The 19,060-nt window shown below is 38.6% G+C and overlaps 1 protein-coding gene across 1 annotated transcript in view; it reads right to left on the bottom strand.

Annotated features, from left to right (window-relative positions):
* Positions 1-2,729: 2,729 nt before the first annotated feature.
* Positions 2,730-19,060, bottom strand: part of LOC134740769 (dynein axonemal heavy chain 7-like) — a 34,368-nt gene continuing 18,037 nt past the window's right edge. The window contains exons 34-74 of the mRNA XM_063673369.1: positions 18,892-19,023; positions 18,574-18,687; positions 18,246-18,353; positions 17,253-17,450; positions 17,039-17,162; positions 16,604-16,779; positions 16,370-16,521; positions 16,139-16,286; positions 15,855-16,067; positions 15,594-15,766; positions 14,834-14,975; positions 14,535-14,648; positions 14,084-14,194; positions 13,809-13,997; positions 13,465-13,694; positions 12,554-12,779; positions 11,854-12,036; positions 11,082-11,307; positions 10,826-10,971; positions 10,559-10,754; positions 10,392-10,462; positions 10,143-10,300; positions 9,910-10,063; positions 9,702-9,835; positions 9,355-9,628; positions 9,035-9,176; positions 8,781-8,959; positions 8,400-8,563; positions 8,143-8,284; positions 7,384-7,450; positions 7,155-7,300; positions 6,835-6,987; positions 6,636-6,765; positions 6,182-6,423; positions 5,839-5,995; positions 5,527-5,693; positions 3,918-4,155; positions 3,692-3,843; positions 3,447-3,584; positions 3,190-3,333; positions 2,730-3,000 (exon numbers count right to left, since the gene is read on the bottom strand). Coding sequence (XP_063529439.1) covers positions 2,794-3,000; positions 3,190-3,333; positions 3,447-3,584; positions 3,692-3,843; positions 3,918-4,155; positions 5,527-5,693; positions 5,839-5,995; positions 6,182-6,423; positions 6,636-6,765; positions 6,835-6,987; positions 7,155-7,300; positions 7,384-7,450; positions 8,143-8,284; positions 8,400-8,563; positions 8,781-8,959; positions 9,035-9,176; positions 9,355-9,628; positions 9,702-9,835; positions 9,910-10,063; positions 10,143-10,300; positions 10,392-10,462; positions 10,559-10,754; positions 10,826-10,971; positions 11,082-11,307; positions 11,854-12,036; positions 12,554-12,779; positions 13,465-13,694; positions 13,809-13,997; positions 14,084-14,194; positions 14,535-14,648; positions 14,834-14,975; positions 15,594-15,766; positions 15,855-16,067; positions 16,139-16,286; positions 16,370-16,521; positions 16,604-16,779; positions 17,039-17,162; positions 17,253-17,450; positions 18,246-18,353; positions 18,574-18,687; positions 18,892-19,023 — 6,660 coding nt within the window. The 3' untranslated portion in view covers positions 2,730-2,793. The remainder of the gene's footprint in view (positions 3,001-3,189; positions 3,334-3,446; positions 3,585-3,691; positions 3,844-3,917; positions 4,156-5,526; positions 5,694-5,838; positions 5,996-6,181; positions 6,424-6,635; positions 6,766-6,834; positions 6,988-7,154; positions 7,301-7,383; positions 7,451-8,142; positions 8,285-8,399; positions 8,564-8,780; positions 8,960-9,034; positions 9,177-9,354; positions 9,629-9,701; positions 9,836-9,909; positions 10,064-10,142; positions 10,301-10,391; positions 10,463-10,558; positions 10,755-10,825; positions 10,972-11,081; positions 11,308-11,853; positions 12,037-12,553; positions 12,780-13,464; positions 13,695-13,808; positions 13,998-14,083; positions 14,195-14,534; positions 14,649-14,833; positions 14,976-15,593; positions 15,767-15,854; positions 16,068-16,138; positions 16,287-16,369; positions 16,522-16,603; positions 16,780-17,038; positions 17,163-17,252; positions 17,451-18,245; positions 18,354-18,573; positions 18,688-18,891; positions 19,024-19,060) is intronic.

Here is a 19,060-nt window from a genome sequence, read left to right as displayed (position 1 = left end):
GTGTTTTAAACCGACACGAGTTGCGAATTACCTATTCGCACGTGTATCGTACATCGTACAACGTTTTACAGTACATATGGCAGTTTCTATTTTTGACATAGTTACGAAATGTGCTAATTTACGCACTAGTGCAGAAAAGTAGCACCATATGTATTGTAAAATAATAAGCAGTGTTCAGTAACGTGTAGCAAAACTAGCAAATCGTCGTTATACTTACTCAACCTCATATCTGCAACAATCATTTGATGGAAATGTCGCTTTTCTTTCATTCGGAATACGGGTGTTTTTGTCATCAAATGAGTGTTGCAGATACGAGGTTGAGTAAGCATAGCGGCGAAATGAACCCATTGTCTCAGAGCAATAGTTCACGTGGGGATGAATTAATTCCGGGGCTATTGTTGCGCGCCATTGTCGTCTACGGTCACCACGTGCTTTAAATAGGCTACTGGGAGCCTTAGGCTCTATTCAACTGGTATTTACTCGGCAAGTAGATTATATCACAGATATAATAGATACACTAGTTAACGAAAATGCATCTACTTCGCGTGTCCGAACCCCGACCAAGCGTCGAGGTTGGCCGGCGCTACTGACAGTCTACGCGCGTCGGTTGTTGCAGCCGGACGTCCGCGAAAACTTAAAAAATGCCTCGTTGCGTGATAATTAACTGCAACAGCCCAAAAATCTTGAGAACCCAAAGGTAAGGACATATTTCCTATCACAACTAAGTAATTTTAAAATTATATTATGCTTAAATACATTTTAATTTTTTAAGTATTCCAAGTTGTGATTCCAATAATATACCTTAGTAAATTTAGATGAATATTACAAAACTATATATTTACATTACATGCCGCGTTTGCTTTAAGGGTGTGATCTGACGTTGTGTGCTAAGATATGATGAATATCGGATCAAGCGATACTGTCGCGCATCGCCTCGACGACTTCGTGGTACAGGCCATTTATCATTCGTCTGTCAAATTTATAGCGACTCGTGTTGTTCGTTTTACAACATAAGGGCATTTTCACTTTAAAGTGTAGTACCATTTTTTTCTTCGAACATCCATCAACTTTTGGGTTATTTCTACCAAGAATCACGAGGAAGGTGGCTGCCTTCGCAAATAAAAAAATAACTGTTTCGTAAATTTTGTATGAAAATCCATAATGATAAGGGATGACAGTACGGTTATAATACTTATAATTTTAACATTTATCTGACAGATTACAATTGAAGTAGAAAGATGTATGTCGTAGGTGCTTGCCTGAATTGTATATTATAATACCAATGATCTTGCTGGAGAGGTGAAATTCTGATCAGGTACAGGCTTAAAATGTTTTTTGAAGCATTGATAACAATAACATGCAGGCTAAGTGACAACCCTATTGTGTCAGGGCATGACGAGCTTTTACTCCGCATCAACTCCGCATCTCGCCGTAATATAACCTTTTTTGAAAACCATAAGGCGTAATCATCCAACCACGCAATGTAACTTATTTACGTTGCAGTTATAGTAAATATTACATTTTAGTCAGTGAAATTGGATTATCTATAGAGATGGATTATTAGAGATTTTTTTTCTCGTGGTCAACAATTGAATTTTTTTCTCTTTAAAATGTAGGACGACAATATCTGATTTGAGGCGATAATGATAAACAAAACGGATATGAATTGTTAAAATGTGTTTATTGAGGGTAAACAAAAACCTTAAGACCGTATTAAAACGAAGAATAAATAACAATTATCACATACCTATATCTAAATAAATAATACATAAAATAGAAGACTAGTTTTAACGCCTAGGTAGGTAGTAAAGCAACTATGTATCCGCTGGTTTAGTCTAGTTCCAGTAGTTTAGATAAGTACTTTTGTTCACATTCGAACATCCACGAGGCTGATTTAACATGTAAATGTGTATCGCTTTCGCAGCGAGATTATTGAGTAATTAATAACATATTCAAAGTTAAAATGTCGCTCCATGTTCATTTTTATTTTAAACTTATTGTTTACGGATAGAACGTCCTCTAATCTAAACACGATAAACGTTTATGTTTGACTAATCAAATAAAATGGAATTAATAATCAAATCTCAATTATAACTACTAGATGTAAGCGTGTCGGTACTAATACTAAGTAGAAAAAATATTTCTAATCATGATTTAGCTTAAAATAATTGCCAAAAAGAGGGCCAAAACCACATTATATACTTCCGTAGGTATCTCACGTGTAAAAAAACTAATGTCATTTGCTTCGAAGCTGTAGTACATTTTTAATGTGCCTCCTCTATGCGTCAGCAGTATTTTTATGCCTCCCTCTGATGGGCGACCCCAGGTAGGGGTAGGGATCGCAGGATTCACTGGCAAGACGTCAATCTTAGTTATTACAGTCTGATTGTCACGGTTAAAACATATCTTGCGTTATGAAATCAAATTATGCAAGATCAAGTAGAGTGCAATAAATAGGAGGATCACAAAAATATTACCTACCTACCAATTTAGTTTGAAACTTTAGAACAAAGAAAACATTGTGTTTGATTTAATGTATTATCATAAAATATCGTCACTAAATTGAGTAAGCACTAAAATCCGATGTACGCTGACGTCATTATATAGTTTCTAAAGGACTACTAATGTGTACACGAAGATGTCTTATGTCTTATAACGGATACATTCATGACCACAAAACTAAAAAATAAATCAAAAGAAACTAATAAGTACAACTCTAATAAGTACCTATTTCGGTTTGTTCCACTGGTCGCCCCGATTTCATGCATTAGTCTCGAATTCCAACCACTTTACCTAGAAGTGCAGTTGCGTAAGAAGCGCAACGCCGCGCATAATCCAGTGGTCGGGCGGCTTGCAGCCGGGCAGCCGCATGAACAGGATGTAGTTGGTGGAGTGGCCCGTGGTGGACAGCACGCCGCGTCGGTCGCCCGTCTTGTACAATGGGCAGTTGTAGAACTCCGCTACGGGGAGATCCACTGTCTTCATTGGGATCAGCCACACCTAATACCAAACCAAAGAAAGGTATACAAACTATACGTAACACATATAATATAATATCACAGGCGTAGTGTGGTAACGTACTGCATAAATATATAAATTTATATACTTATACAGCACCACAATACGCCTGTCATGTATTTTTCCTGGCAGTTTTTTCAAACTAACTGTAAACGCCAACAGTTATATTACCGGCGGGAAGGTGTCGTAGAGGACTTTGGTGTACGACTCATCAATGTAGAAGGACTCCCTGTTCCAGCGGGCACCTTCCATAAAGAGCCCTTTGATGTACACTCCTTCTGCCGGTAGTTCTTCCAGCTCCGTCATACGTTGCACCTACACGTGGACAATAAAATTACATAATAAAGGTTGTAAACAAAACACAGAGAGAGGCAATCTAAAACATTTATTGCATCTAAATTTCGTTGAGAATTATAACGAGCAAGCACCTCATAGTGGTAGGCGAGCTGGTCGATGGGTATCTTGTACTTGCGGGCGTAACTCTGCTGCGCGGCCGTAAGGAATGCCTGCGGGAAGTAGAAGCCCGACAGCCAGAACACCACCGGCGGCCCGTTCGCGTGCCAGTGCTGCACAAAGCGAAATAAATATACTTTTACGCTCCCTTGTAACTAAATATAAAAATTAGAATCATATTAAATTTACTTTTATCTACAGCGTAATAATAAAACATCACCTGTAAGAATTCAAGCCGGGCCAAAAGATCGTCGACGTAAGCTGCAAACGGCTTAAGCGACGGGTAGCTCTTGCCGGCCCATAATGCAGGTATACGCCCGCGCACCATGCTCGTCAGTACCTCTTCCGTTACGTCCGTTAAGACACTGACCCCTATTACATAGTGCATTGCATTAATAGGTCGCATCAAACAGACTGATAGATGTATAAGCTTATAGATGTAGTACCTTGCACAGCGCCAATAACAGCTCGTGAGCTAGTCCGGACGATGTTGACGAGGCGTTCGAAGCGCGCCGCCTCCTGGATGACCACGATTGACATGGGCGACATCTCGGCTGGCTTGAGGTCGCCTTCATGGGACGGGCCTGATAGAATCTTAGCAGGTAATCGCGCCAGCACATCTTCTGCGATGGCCATGGCTTGCTCCTCCGGTGTTGCGCCGCCACCTCCTCCTGCCATTGTGTCCTACAAGCAAATTACTAATTTAGTTTTGCGGAAAAAAAAAAAAATATCGTGTAGATACGAGTATAACGTTATTAAATAGAATTTGTAGTGCAAATAAATAAGCATTTTGCTTATTTGTATTATTGCTTCAAATTTTATATTATAATTTTTTCTTTAATATAAAATTTGTAGTATCGCTCGCATACGTATCTGCTTGATAAAAAATTGGTATCATTATTACTTACCACAAATTTTCTAAACAAATCCTAGATGAGCGCAAGAAGGGAAACGTAAAATGTAACATTTATTCATCATAATTATTAAATGTGGTATGTACCTACTTAAAGAACAAAGTTTGAAAATGTTACTTACCAGACGATCCTATGTTGAGCATGCCGACAAATGAATGAATGAAACATAAAAAAATTACATTCAACACTAAAATACCTATACCTAATGTAATGGACTAGTAAATTCAAGAAGTAAATATGTTATAGATGAACTATGTTATCGTTTACTAACTACAAGTCGATTCACAAGAGCTGGCACGAATGGAATGAATGAGTGAATGAAAATATCTATGTGTGTATCACATTGAGTGACTCTGACTGTATACCGACACAGGTGTCACTCATAGGTACAATCAAAGAGGATATAATAGGATAGAGCGGTACTGTCATAGTAAATTTGGTAACCACAGTAAATTCACTGCCATCTATCTACACACTTTAAAACTAAAAATGAAGATTTTAAAAATACGATAAAATGTATTTAAATATGGATAAATGATTTTTTATTTGCATTAATTATTTTTATATGATTTTGACTTATATGCGTCACTGATATGCGTTAAAATTGTTAAATAAAAAACGAAACCGTCAACGCCCTCTATACGAGAGTAGGCCAAAGGTCGTTTTGCCATCTGATCAAGAATAAAATTTTCGTGATTTTAGAGGCACGTTTTTTCCTAAGACTGTATCCATCTATTACGGAGTTATCTTTGGTACAATAAAAGTTTCGTTCATTGCATTCAGCTTTCGTGAATCGACGGCACGTAGGCAACGTGCCAATCGTTAACGCTCTGTAGCGTATCGTAGTCATCTCTCTTTATCACTCTTCCCCACTAGTGCGACAGTGGCAGTTGCGTTTCGTTCGCTAGGGAGCGTTAACGATTGCTCGTTGGCTACGCGCCCTGTACTTAATCTCAATAATATCGACAGTGCTAGAGAATTTTGTATAGCAAATCAATAACGGGAACATACCTTAGACAGTGCCATATGATTTCATGTAAATCATATGAAAAACAATCAGACTAATTCATTACACATTGACCACAGTATAATAATAATAATAAAGCGCACGCTACTACAGCGCACGAGTTCAATCCTGTACCTGTGTCTTAATGGCCGTGCCAAGCAGTTCGTTGGCCTCCTGGAAGTGTTTGGTGATGTCCGCGTTGGAATGGAAGCCGAAGACTCCGGGCGGCGTAGCCACGGGCAGCGATCGCGCGTACGCGATAAACTCGCTATGCTCCTTCAGTTCCGGGATATAGTAGGTGCCTGTATTCAAGGAACTAAACAGTAATGATTTTATGGCAGTAGGTACATCAACAGTAATTAAATTTCGACGGATCGAATTAACGGCTTTGAAAGAACTCTTAATGTGGCAGAAAAGGGATGTGATACCTAGTGTATTTTTTCTCACCAGTTGAGTCAATGTTGTACTTCTTATCGTAGATAGCTTTGGGGTTGTAAAACTTAAAGAGGATGGTGTTGAGACAGCGGCGATCCCAGTCGTCCGTGACACGGCCGCCATAGTTGCACTCGCCCGTCAGGTAGCGCAGAGCCACGAATTGTACGTCCTAGCATTATAAGCAAGGGTTCTATAAAGTCCTTTTTATAATTTTCTAAAATACTTTATATCTACCTGATTAATAATAAATTAGCTCAGTAGTTATATGTTGTTTACACTTATATGGATCACTAAAAGATGCCTTAGTCCACAAGATTAAGGAAAGCTAAAAAGAGGAAGAAGTTTACATTCTCACTTTATATTCATTGAGAAACATGTTAAGCTGTGTGATGCTGATGCTAAGATCGGTTTCGTTGAACTCGTAGCGGATGTTCCAGCCCAGCGGGCCGAACTGCCGCCGCTCCTGCACCACCGCGTGGAAGAAGCACAACGCAAATAGCAGCTTCTTGAAATACACCGGCTGCTTGTTGCCTTCGAACCACTCTGGATTATTAATCGGATCGCTCTGGTACGACCGAGCAATATTTGCTCTTAATCCTGTAAGCACATTCAAATAATAGAGGCTAAATTAAAACAGCGATGAAATAGAAATTATGCAAATATGTTCTAAGCATCAAAGTTCACGTGTACTACGAGTAAACATAGAAACATAAGATTACAACTAAACATCCTAGACAAAGTAATATGCATTTTTTCAAATCATTTGCTATGTTTTGGGCGAGAATAGGTGTTCGTTATTATTTTCTAACCTTGTGGTGGTTCATTAGTCATTTTTACTCCATTTTGTAGCACATAGACAGGGAAGTGGTCAGCGGGGTACGAAGTCAGCCAAAGCCTAAAATCCGGGTGGGTAGTGTCTGGCTTTAGACCTTCACAAATCTGTAAAAAAAACTTATGTCCAGACAAATTCGCATAGGAGCGTTGCGTTCACTATCTTTATACAAATACCTTTTCAAGCATTGGCATCCAACTTTTGGCTAGATGGCAATTCTGCAACACCACCCAAGTACCACTTCGGACGCCTTCTTCTATAAGCTTGACAGCTATAGGACCTTGGCCTTGGCCCAGTGATAGAGAGAAAAGACGGGAGGCTCCAAATCCCTTACAAAATAAATTAATCATGAATTCACTACATCCATTAAGTCGTTTACAAATAACATTTATCAGTCAGCAAAACTATTAGCTTAGCATCCCTGCATATAAAAATGTATGCAGGGGTGCTAAGCTAATAGTTATGCAGACTGTACTTGCATTGTACCTGAAATTACCTGATCATCGGCAAATTTAAGCAGGGTACCCATGGGATCTGATCCAGGAGTTAACACAAATAGAAGAGGTATGCAACAATGTGAATCTGAATACGAAGATTGTAAATCGAAAAGTGGAGGCTCAACAAATTTGCGACCCATTTTATCTGGAAATGAAAGGAGAAGAAATTATGATATAACAGATAAAGAGTAACGTAAATTTAATAAAGACAAATGTGTTATTTTATACTTTGCACGAAGTCTTGAACGGCTGGTACCATCATGTCTAAACGAAGGCAACGCAGGATCATCATTTTCTGAAAGAAGAAACCATCACTTAGATCCAACATGCAGCGATATTTTTAGAATAATATTTTATTTTAATCCGGAGAGCGCTGGTGGCCTAGCGGTAAGAGCGTGCGACTTGCAATCCGGAGGTCGCGGGTTCAAACCCCGGCTCGTACCAATGAGTTTTTCGGAACTTATGTACGAAATATCATTTGATATTTACCAGTCGCTTTTCGCTGAAGGAAAACATCGTGAGTAAACCGGACTAATCCCGACAAGGCCTAGTTTCCCCCCTGGGTTGGACGGTCAGAGGGCAGTCGCTTTCGTAAAAACTAGTGCCTACGCCAATTCTTGGGATTAGTTGCCAAGCGGACCCCAGGCTCCCATGGAGCCGTGGCAAAATGCCGGGACAACGCGAGGAAGATGATGATGATTTTATTTTAATCCGGAGGACGCGGGTTCAAATCCTGGCTCGTACAAATGAGTTATTCGGAACTTATGTACGGAATATCACTTGATATTTACCACTTGCTTTTCGGTGAAGGAAAACATTGTGAGAAAATCTGCGAAGAAATTCAAAGGCGTAGGTGGAGTCCCCAATCCGCATTGGGCCAGCGTGGGGACTATAGCCCAAACCCTCTCGCGAGTGAAAGGAGGCCTGTGGGACGTATATAGGCTGAATTATTATTATTTTATTTTATTTTAATAAATAAAAAACAACCTCAAAGGGAGTACATTTCTTATCCCACGGCGAGGGCAGAGGCTGATCTTGCGGGTCCTCTAGGTCGCAATAGGCTTTCCATACATCTATATTAGCCATGAAATGGTTCAATAAGCCATGAAATCGGTCGAATTCATTCAATCTGTAATTCATATTGTAGTTTAGTTCTAGAGGTTAGTTGAGCTGCAGCTCATGTTATTCATGAATGTAACCGCTGAGCGTAAATCATTCTCGATTAATCCTTTTGTAATTATTACCCGATAAATTCAGCCCAGGCCTGAGGACCAAGGAACTGGACAGGGTTGGGCGGCACGTTCCTCGGCTGGGCGCCGGCTAGCAGGAACAACACGTGGCTCTGCTCTAGCTCGCCCTCGGCCACCATTATTGTGATCGTCAGCAATAAGGAGAACACTAGTTTATCCTACGAGAGGAAAATAATGAACTTAACCATTGTTTCTATTGTTTTTTTTTTATATTTAACGTAAAGGTAAAGACCTATTCAGATAATTCAGGTTTATGGAATATGATACAGATTCATTTGATTTCCATTCATCCAACTACGGACGTGAGCACCACCTGTACTACTATTTCATACCTAGCTAATCGTGTTATTATTTTTAGTATATTTCTGAATAAACCTTTTCAAACAAACTTCTGCAGATGTTAGCGTACAGCGAGTATGTAAAGTAAGCGCGCAATATTTCCAGTCGCTGTGGGATATCATCAACCTTTTCTGTATTATTTATGGCAGCGGTGAAGAGAGCTTCAAACCACCCCAAAGAATACTGGTACATCGGATCGATATTTGCTAAGGATGCTGCAAAATAAAATATATTTTCGTTATATAGATATGTATTACATCAACATCATATAATACAAATCAATTACTTACCAATAAGGAAAAACAAATTAGTAGAGTGGACAGCGATGGGTACGTAATCATCTCGAGCGGTATCAATTGCTTTCTCGGTGACCATGGCTACCTCTTGTTTTTCTTTGATTTCATTTGATGTATCTTTAGCAGAGTTTAATATCTGTAAGTCAAAACAGTGTAATATTCACTAGGTACATATAAAAATGATTGTGTTTTTATTCATGCGTGCACTGCCATTGATCATTGACTTCGCAATGCATGAAGAGATTCGGATGAATTAAAAAGAAATCCTGACGAGAACTGCACTGATAAAACATATTAAGAGGATTTATGACTACCTGTACTGCTTCCTCGTCTTCTAAGAGATGCTCTGACGTGGACAATACATTAAGGATTTTCCTTTCAATCTCTTGCAAAAGCCTCCTGTGTTCGGCACCTTGTGTTGTCAAATCTGACTTGGCCTGTTGTAAATCTGGCCTTTCTTTCGCCACTACGCGAGCTAACAGTTGGGCTTCAAGACCATCTTTAGCCAACATAAAATTGACTAAGGTCACACGTACGCCCACTTCGGGTAAATAGTGAGGGTTTGCTAACTTTGTGCTTATATAGAGTCTATAAAAAGAAACAATTATAAAATACACTGCTCTAAATTTATAACTTATTATTAAAGTTATAACGGCCTTACTTGAAGTCCTTGCTGTATTCCACAATAGTATCACCTATTTTTATGCAGAGTGCTCCACCCTGACGAAATGTTTGCTGCTGGAGTAAAGGCTCCAACATTGGGTCTAGTTCTTCTAGTACATTTTCTAATAGCACCTGTGATATAATATAAAATATAATGATCTATAATTCTATGCATTTCATAAAAACAAAAAAGGTTGACATGATACCGGTTGTCCGAATTGCACAGCATTTTCTAAAACTCTACCAAGATCCGCCTGCGTCATTCTCACTATATTTAAGTTGTTAGGCTTTTCCATGTTTTTGATCCAGCGATTTGCTTGACCTTGTGGGTCAATCATGAGAGGCCAGCGACGAGCTGTCCTGAAAATACGAATTCAAAGTTAGAGAAAGACATCTGCTAAAATATTTTTTTTATAATGAATCATGTCACCAAACTAACATTAAAATGATAGCACTTTCAACACTGAAGTCGTCGGCTGGTAGTCCGTCTATATTCCACTGTTGTATTGTGACTGGTTCACCCAGAGTTTTAGTCAGGCTGTAGTTTAGGGTGCACACCATGCCGCAATCGTGACATGCCTGGGCCCATTTCTTTATCTGTGAAATACATGTATAATACAAAATATGTTGTTCTTAAAAGTTGTCCTAGTAACTAATAAAATTTCTTAAATTTAATTAAATCACATACTTGATCAATTCGAAAAGCAGCAGTAAATGGTCCAAGATAGGCGATAATACCAGCAGCAATTAAAATGTCACCTAAAAACCAATTTATGATTGTGAGTATTATTATGACATAAGGTTCATCAAACTATGAATAAAACTATATTATATATGTATCATTTTTTTATATACCAGTCAAAGAATTGTACGTTTCCCGCAAAGTTTTAGCTATCTGCGTCCACCTAGTCTTCTCTCCTCCTAATCCTGAGATGAGCATTTCGGCTCGCTTCAACTTGTTACTACAGTCCATCACCTCGTCATCGAGAAACTTTTGCTGGCGATTTTGTTCGGCTAAGGCATCCTCTAATTTTCCTAATTTGAGTTGGACCTGGGAATCAAAATATGTCATGAGGTAGTGTCGTTTTCAAAGAAGATCCAAATGAGTTTTCCTTGATATACCTCTCTGAGCTGGGCCTGTTTGACAGCGAGCGCAGCCATGGCCTTATCGTAGACGGCCTGTGCGGCGGCGAGCCTCTGCTTTTTTGGCGCGACCACCTTTGCTACTTTGTCGTACTTCGTCATGGCAATGACCCACTTACACATGCCTATAATGCAAAACATTTTCACAATTATTCATTACTATCAGTTGCTTTCATGAAAAGCTCAGGATTATATAATCTTTCAAAATGTGTTTATTGAGTAAATGTATGTGTACCTTCGGCAGCGACGGAGACGGCTCGGATCTTCTCCGGCACGAACCCCTCGTCCAGCATGACTGTCTTCATGAGCTTGTTCATCACGGCAGGCGGGATGTTGTCCTTGTCGTAGTTTTGTAAACCCTCCAGGAACTTGATGTCGTTCAGCAGTTTCTTCGACGGTCCCCAATAGTCTTCTATCGTTCCGACACCCGACGGGTTGGGTACCTTATCTGGTTTCATTTCCTAGATAAGTTTTTAAAACATTAAAACCCGATTTTTTCCATGGAATCATATTATATTACTTGAGTCAGGAATAGTCAACATCAAAAAAATTATATATGTAGCTGAAGGTACTCTAACTGAGAAGAATAGTTTACTTACCGGATCGTCCTGTTAGGAGGCATTTAAATGAAAATTATTATTATATACCTCCTTATTATTAACATAAACAACAAGAATTTAACATAAAATATATTATCATAATTCAGTATTCCAAAACACACACCTACTTTATTATTTACACATCAGGTATACCACTCACCCTCTCAGGTGGGTCTTGACGATCATAATATAAATTCGTATAGATTAGTGTAAAAATAATTTATATTGTAATTTAATATTATGAAATAAATAAATCTAAATCTAATTTAAATCTATTCCTAATTTTCTTCAATATCGAATCTGACCACTTCAATAGTATCCACGCACACTTTACTTCTATTTTGTCTTATTTTCCATCCGTCATCATTCACCCTTTATTATTTTACTTGTATAGTTAACTTTTATTACCTTTAAAATACAAATAGCTTCCATGACGAGCTTGATGCCTTTAGGCGGACTTTTCATGGTTTTAATAAAGGTGATATCTTGTGGTGTGAGAGTATCCAGAGCTGCTAAAGCAGAGTTGAGAATCGGCATGGCTTCCGCCAGATCTGCGTCGCATTCTTCTTTAATGCCTTGAGCTTCCGCTGCCTAAAAATATTAAATCGGTTGTGAAAAAATAGGGTAAAGATAAGCTTAGGGGGAAGTCCCGTAACCACGGACGGCATATATAGGTAGTGCCGGACACACATACTATCTGGGCAACTAACAACGCGAGCAATTCAAGGATAAGTAAAAGTGGCACGGGGGGACGTATCAATGTCGAGAAACGGGATGCGCATTGCTTGTGACGCGCGCAGCGACTGTGGGAGCGTTTTTTTATTTAGTGTTTTTGTAGGGAAGGCACTGCATCGCATAAGTTTCGGGTGAGTGTTTCGGCCTAGTTTTTTGTGTTCAGCTGGATGTTTATTTTTAATAAACTCACTTATCACTTACATTTCGTAGTCTATAAAAGTTTTCCCAGGTTAGTCCACGATTTTAGATCACAACACGCAATACTAAAAAAAAGTAATAACAAAAACCAAGAAACTAGATAAAGACAAGAAATTCAAAATTTAATTCTGACTTGACTAGTTATATGTTTCTTCCTCATGTGTCATACTCATACCTGCTCCTCAGCAGCAGCTTGGTCTTTTAACACTTCGGCCTCCACTACGGCTACACCTTCCTTCTCCATCTCCACTTTTGCGGTAGTCTCGGCTACAGCAGCCGCACCAGCTGCCAGTTTTGGCTGGAGCACTTCTAAGGCTTTCTGTAGCGCTGCGACCGACTTGGCAGCTACGGCAAGTTGATCCAATCCAGTCAAATATCTCTTTTCACCCGTAAGTAATTCCCTGTTGGTTTAAGAGACATTACATACATTTATCTAACTCTATAGAGGAATTGCTTATTTAGGTACTTAGAGTTTTGAATGATTCACGGTTAGTTTCACTAGACTTATATTGACCGGGATATAGACCGTGATTACCTTTTGTATTATTTGTGAGCTCCCGATATTTCGACGCAGTTACATGCATCATGTTCACGGGTGACTGAAGATAGCGGGTGGGTGTCAAAGTTGTGTAGACAGCGCTCTGTCTACCCTCATTCTTGCGCGTCGGCTGCGTTCACTTTCAACGTTACCAACGGTCGCATTCACACTTGTTGGTCCGGTCGCGTTCACACTCGTTGGTCTGTCCAAACACACTACACTTACGGTGTCACTACGCGTGTTTGATTCGGATATCACTGGTTTTTTACACAAACAAATCACAGGATTCCACACATTTGACAGTTTAAACCCATCTTCACGATTAAAATTTTTGTATTTGTGAATTTCAACGGCTTCTCTTACCAATCTTGGTATATAGTGGCGTTCTGTCGAAATGACTATGCAACTCGATCCAGTGATTTGTACCCGACTCAATGCATGTAACTGCGTCGAAATATCGGGAGCTCACAAATAATACAAAAGGTAATCACGGTCTATATCCCGGTCAATATAAGTCTAGTATTTAGGTACTTGTTTTTAATACTTACGTTCGCTTTTTACCCAGCAACGATTTGAACATATTGATGAGCTCGAGGTAGGCAGTTGGTGTTACGTAGTTGTAGCGCTTGAGCCGCAGCAGAAAGGCGCGTGAAAGCTCTTGCGTGTCAGTGTGGAACACCTGACACAACTTGATTGCGGTGTCACGTTCCAAGTCTGTCAGCTCTACGTCTCTTAAGAATCTTGTTGCTACCGCTAGCAAGGCGTCCGGCGGCCATTCCTTTAAAAAAGAGCATTTTGGTATCTTCTTGCAAACAATTTAAACATTATGGATTACACACATTAGGGAAATGCCTACACCAAAGCTCTAATTTTCATGTATCCTTATACATACCATGAACCAGTCAATGGTGCAGCAGTTGACAAGCGCGGGAAACTTGCGGATGCGTGTGCGCAGAGAGGTGCCGGCAGGCGACATGGCCAGCACTATGTGCAGCTGATCTCGTACGATCGACACAAAGTACGTGTATAGCGCTGTCGGGCTACCATCCGTTTGCAACGACCTGTCCCTTTGTCTGTCAATCTACCAAAATGTCAAATTTATAAAATAAATGTTATAACGACGCTATCTGATTTGAGCTCACATACTTATAGCTAACTTGTACTTACGACTCTTATCTTTTCACACAGTTCTGCTTTTTCATCAGCTCCAAAAATATTTGGCACCTCTCCAGAGTTCAGCATGTTATTTACGTCTTCCAAAAATCCTTCTTCTTTAATCTTTTTTTACCAAGAAATAAATGAATGATTAGCATTTTACTCTACTAAGGGAAATCAAAATTTAGGGTTCGGGAAAGTCGCTTGGTTATTACTTATTTTATTACTGTTGTTAGCTATTATTACAGTATTTTAACAGCCTGTCTAAGATGTATTTACCTACTAAGTACTGGATGTTTGTATCCTTGAATTGGATAAATTGTAGTTTATTAATAGATTCCTGCTGAAAGCCCGGATGTGACCTAAGCACTTGGCACGTATCTAGGATATTTACAAAAAAATATATAGTTGTTTTTTTTCGCTTGTTTAATTATTTACTAAAACAAGAATGTCTATCTCTTACCTGAGATTCAATGAACAGAAACACCATACATAAGTCGGGAGTACTTGACTTTCTCAACAAAGACTTCAAATCTTCTCGCCATTCGTTCTTTCCGTATGTACGACTCATTTCTACCTGAAATTAAAAATATTTATACACTTATTAGTTGACCAATCAAAACTTTTTTCCACCAAAGAATAATATTTGCATTTGCAAAATGTGCTGGCAACAGCAACAACCCCGCAAATAAAATCAACAATAGTTGACTAATGACTTAGGATATGATTACTAAGTAAAATGTATAAATTATGGTAACATACCTGAAATAGATCGTACTCATTGATGCTGGCCGCGAGACGCGTGAGAGACTGGCGGCCTGAGCCACCGAGCCCCACCAGCAGCGCGTGCGACGCCGGCTGCGCAAGCACGCGGCATATGCGCGATACATGCTCTATAGCGAACCTGGAATGTGAATGTAATCGTTAAACGAACTATGATTTAAATGTTTTCGGCAAACATTTCATTTTTGGTACAAGCTTTTATGGCGGCTGACTGTACTTTTCTTTCCACTGGTAACTAATACTCATTGAGACAATTCTAACAACCCCAAACACAATAAGTTTGCATTTTGCATTGTTATCACAGAGTTCCCATGGCCACCTCCTGTCTCGATCATTAGATTAGCTCCATGACATCATAATATTGCATTGTCATCCGATTTACATATGTATGCAAAATTTTAGCTCAATCGGAAATCGGGAAGTGGGTCAAATTTAGCTTCCAAGATTTGACCCACACAACTTACTAGTACCACAGTCTATAAAACAATACAGTCATTCGACGAAGCCGTCTAGACAGGGCAATCGTGCTTGGTGCGAGGGGTGTACTGCGCGCACCCGAGCTGCATACATTCGCCATTGTTAGTAGCTCGGTACACGTCAAAGTCGTCGGTCCACTGTATACTTTTTACACTGTGCTCGTACATACTAACAGGGCAAGTTAAACAAAAGCTTGTAAAAACGTCTCGATGATGTTAAGTATCGTACACATACCTACCACCAACTTTAATTGTATACGAACCTGAATAATACAAGATTCATTGGTTTCTTGGACATAGCGTTAAATTCAGCGAGGAAGGCGTCCACGGTCGCATTCAAATGTTCCATGTCGGTTGTTTCCATGTAGAAACGTGTATCAACTTTCGGATTTGCAAAATTACAGTAAATTAGATTCCGAAGATGTAGGTCGGTTATCTGTGGTCATAAGTAAACAATTAGGTACCTATATAATTTAGTACATATTGATCACTTCATCGTACATAATAATTTACAAAGAGTTTACCGTATCTTTCGGTCCGTTTAAAAGCTTTGAGAGCAATATATCGAAGTTTTCGTTGAGATGCTCCTCTGTAGCAGCTCGTAAACATTTAACCATCCATTGCCGGTCCGAATCTTCCACGAGACGATCTGAGAAGACTCGCAAACACTCATGTACCCATAAGCGCTTAATACTTTGAGTATCCGGGGTTACGTCCGGGACAGACAAGAGTACACCCTATTTAAAAACAGAAGTTTATTATAAACAGTTGTTAGCGAGATTGCCAAGCAATAATATTTAAGCCTCACCAGAATAACCCTAGAGAAGTCACGTAAGTTGAAGGTGTAATGAGACTTGGATGGCGTGGGCAGCAAATTCAATCTGCATTGTTTATAAACTTCTAAAGTGCCGTTGACTACCTCTTCGATACATGGCTCAAAGTCTCTTGTGAATCCTCTAAAATAATAACACATTGTGTATTGATGTATGTAAAGATGTGTAGGTTCCTTATAAATCGAATAAATTTATGACGAAATCACCTTGTATCCAGATGCCATGCCATTATCCTGTTGAAGATGACTCTAAGAGTTTCATCATCAAATTCATCAATGCACAGGAAGTTAAAGTGACGAGAAAACCTCGGGGTAATCAGTTTTGCTCCAGGTGTTGGTTTTCCCATTGCACACATAAACTGAAATGTGAGTTATCTGATTATAAGAAATGGTGTATCTTAAAAACGTAATGTGAAAATATGAATCATGTTATCATCTGACCTGGACATCTATTAAACGCATAGCGACATTAGTCTTGCGATCATACCACAACCCCAAATCTATGCCCTGTCGTAAAACTTCTATAGGAGGTTGAGCGCCGTAAGTCTCCGCCTGCGGCATGCTCACGTCGTCTACAAATACTACAGAATAGCATCCTACTGGAGGACCGAAATATCCTGCAAAATATACGTCATTTTAAATATAATTCTTAAACCTCCTCTCTTATCTGAATTACACTAGCCTGGCATACTCCTTATATTTTATAAAGGGACTAGATTTAACCAAGTTAGACTTTAAAACTTTCAGTGCCAAGCTTCGAGGTTCTAACGGAAAAAAACTTACCTACAAGTATAACATTCTTGGCAGCGAACGTGACAAGTAAAGGCTTTCGAGAAATACTAGCTTAATATAAATATAGGTAGATGAAATATATACCTTTTCTTCTTTTGTCAAGCTTTCCCATAATTATATCCTGTGTTTGATTGCAGTTAGTTTGAGCAGAGAATGCCATTATAAGAGCTTTAAATACCTTCGTGTCAACTCTTTTAATCAAATAATCCTAAAAAATATTTGATTTACTACAATTATATTTAATATTCAAATATTTCAAAACAAATCCTCGTACAGTAAGTGTATAATGTTGGCTTACAATGATATAGGATGATTTTCCAGTTCCAGTTGGTCCAACCATCATGACTGCTTTATGATGCGTGACCAGGAGCTTGAATAAAGCCAGGTACGTGACACTGTCCAAGGTAGTCACCAGTATCTGATTTGGCGGAGTATCCTTACTGATTGGAGGCGCGGAAATAACGTCGTCTTGCCAAGGTTTCCACTTACCTTTTCCCTGGAAGATATGTTTTGTTTTTAAATATTATCCTACTTGTGGCAAGTTAGTAAACTAAAGTGGTTATAACTAGTTTTGTAAAACTAAATCATTACCTTTATCAAAGATAGATATAATTCCGTAATAGATGGATACAGTCTAAGGAAAAAACGTGCCTCGAAAATCAAGAAAATTTGATTCTCGTTTAGATGTCTCTACTACCTTTGTCCTACTCTCGTATAGAGGGCGTTGACGGTTTCGTTTGTTATTTAACAATTTTAACGCATATCAGTGAAAGAACATGGGTCAAAATAATAAAAATAATTAATGCAAATAAAAAAAATCATTTATCCATATTTAAACATTTTGTGCATTTCAATATTAATTAGATTCTCGTTCTCTTTGACATTTGTATGCCAACCGGCAAAACATAGTGCTCAATGTATACCTACACCTAAGACCCATGTATACCTATGTTTTACAAATAAAGCATTCTGATTCCGATTCTTAAATACATTTTATCGTATTTTTATAAATCTTCATTTTTAGTTTTAAAGTGTGTCGATAGATGGCAGTGAATTTACTGTGGTTACAAAATTTACTATGACAGTACCGCTCTACAATATTATATCCTCTTTGCCTTTATTAAGATACATACAGTCAGCAGCAGAAGTTGCTAACCGGGCCAGGTGTTCAAAATGATCTTAACGCGACTTTATTGTTAAGAGAATAAGAGCGTGTCAAGGTAATTTTGAACACCTCGCCCGCTTAGCAACTTCTGCTGCCGACTGTTCATATAATATACTTTTTAGTTACCTCCTTAATATAACGAAATTCATACACAGTTCCACCCGCTGGAATAATAAGTATGTATTGCTTTTCTGGTTTGTGGATAACCTTAGGACATTTCAAAGCTTCAAGGATCTGCAAAGAATAAGAAACCCTCAAGATACCCATAATCATTTATAATTATGTTATCCAACAATAATTACAGTGTTAATTTAGTTTGTAGTTTTAGAATTAAGATATATTGCGTGCTGGATCTCGGCCGATTGTGATGGACTTTTGTATATACTAACACCTTTTGTACTCACTTTCATGCAATAAAAAATTATGAATTATGAATGGTTATTACACTTATTACCTTTTCTGGAAATTCTTTGTCGAGTAATCCTCTAAACATCATATCGAATTTCGGACGGCTACTAGCTTCCAACGTTGCTCCTATGGACCAGATACAGGAAAAGAAGAAGATGCCCTGAAAGTTTAAATTTGTGTTTATCTAGTCGTATTAACGATTAATTAAAGTACCTAAACAACAACGATAACGGTCTGTATGTAAGTAATCAGTGAACGTAGAAACAAAATCAGTCATGAACTTATATTAGATACTTTAAGTTTGGTAAACGATCTACTTATTAAGTACAAAAGAAAATATTTTACATAAAATATCGATATTTACCTCTAGTTGTGCTCTCACATCAAGATCAGATATTGAATCCACATATTTTTCATTATAAAAATCATCCATAAATGTGTCATATATATTCATACACGAGTTAACCAAATTGCTTCGTGATGTTACGTACATTTGCTGTAATTTAAAAATGGATAAACATTTTAATGACAAT

Source organism: Cydia strobilella, chromosome 4 (genome assembly GCF_947568885.1).
Source record: "Cydia strobilella chromosome 4, ilCydStro3.1, whole genome shotgun sequence".
Lineage (NCBI taxonomy): Eukaryota > Metazoa > Arthropoda > Insecta > Lepidoptera > Tortricidae > Cydia > Cydia strobilella.
This window is presented reverse-complemented; position numbering and strand designations above follow the sequence as displayed.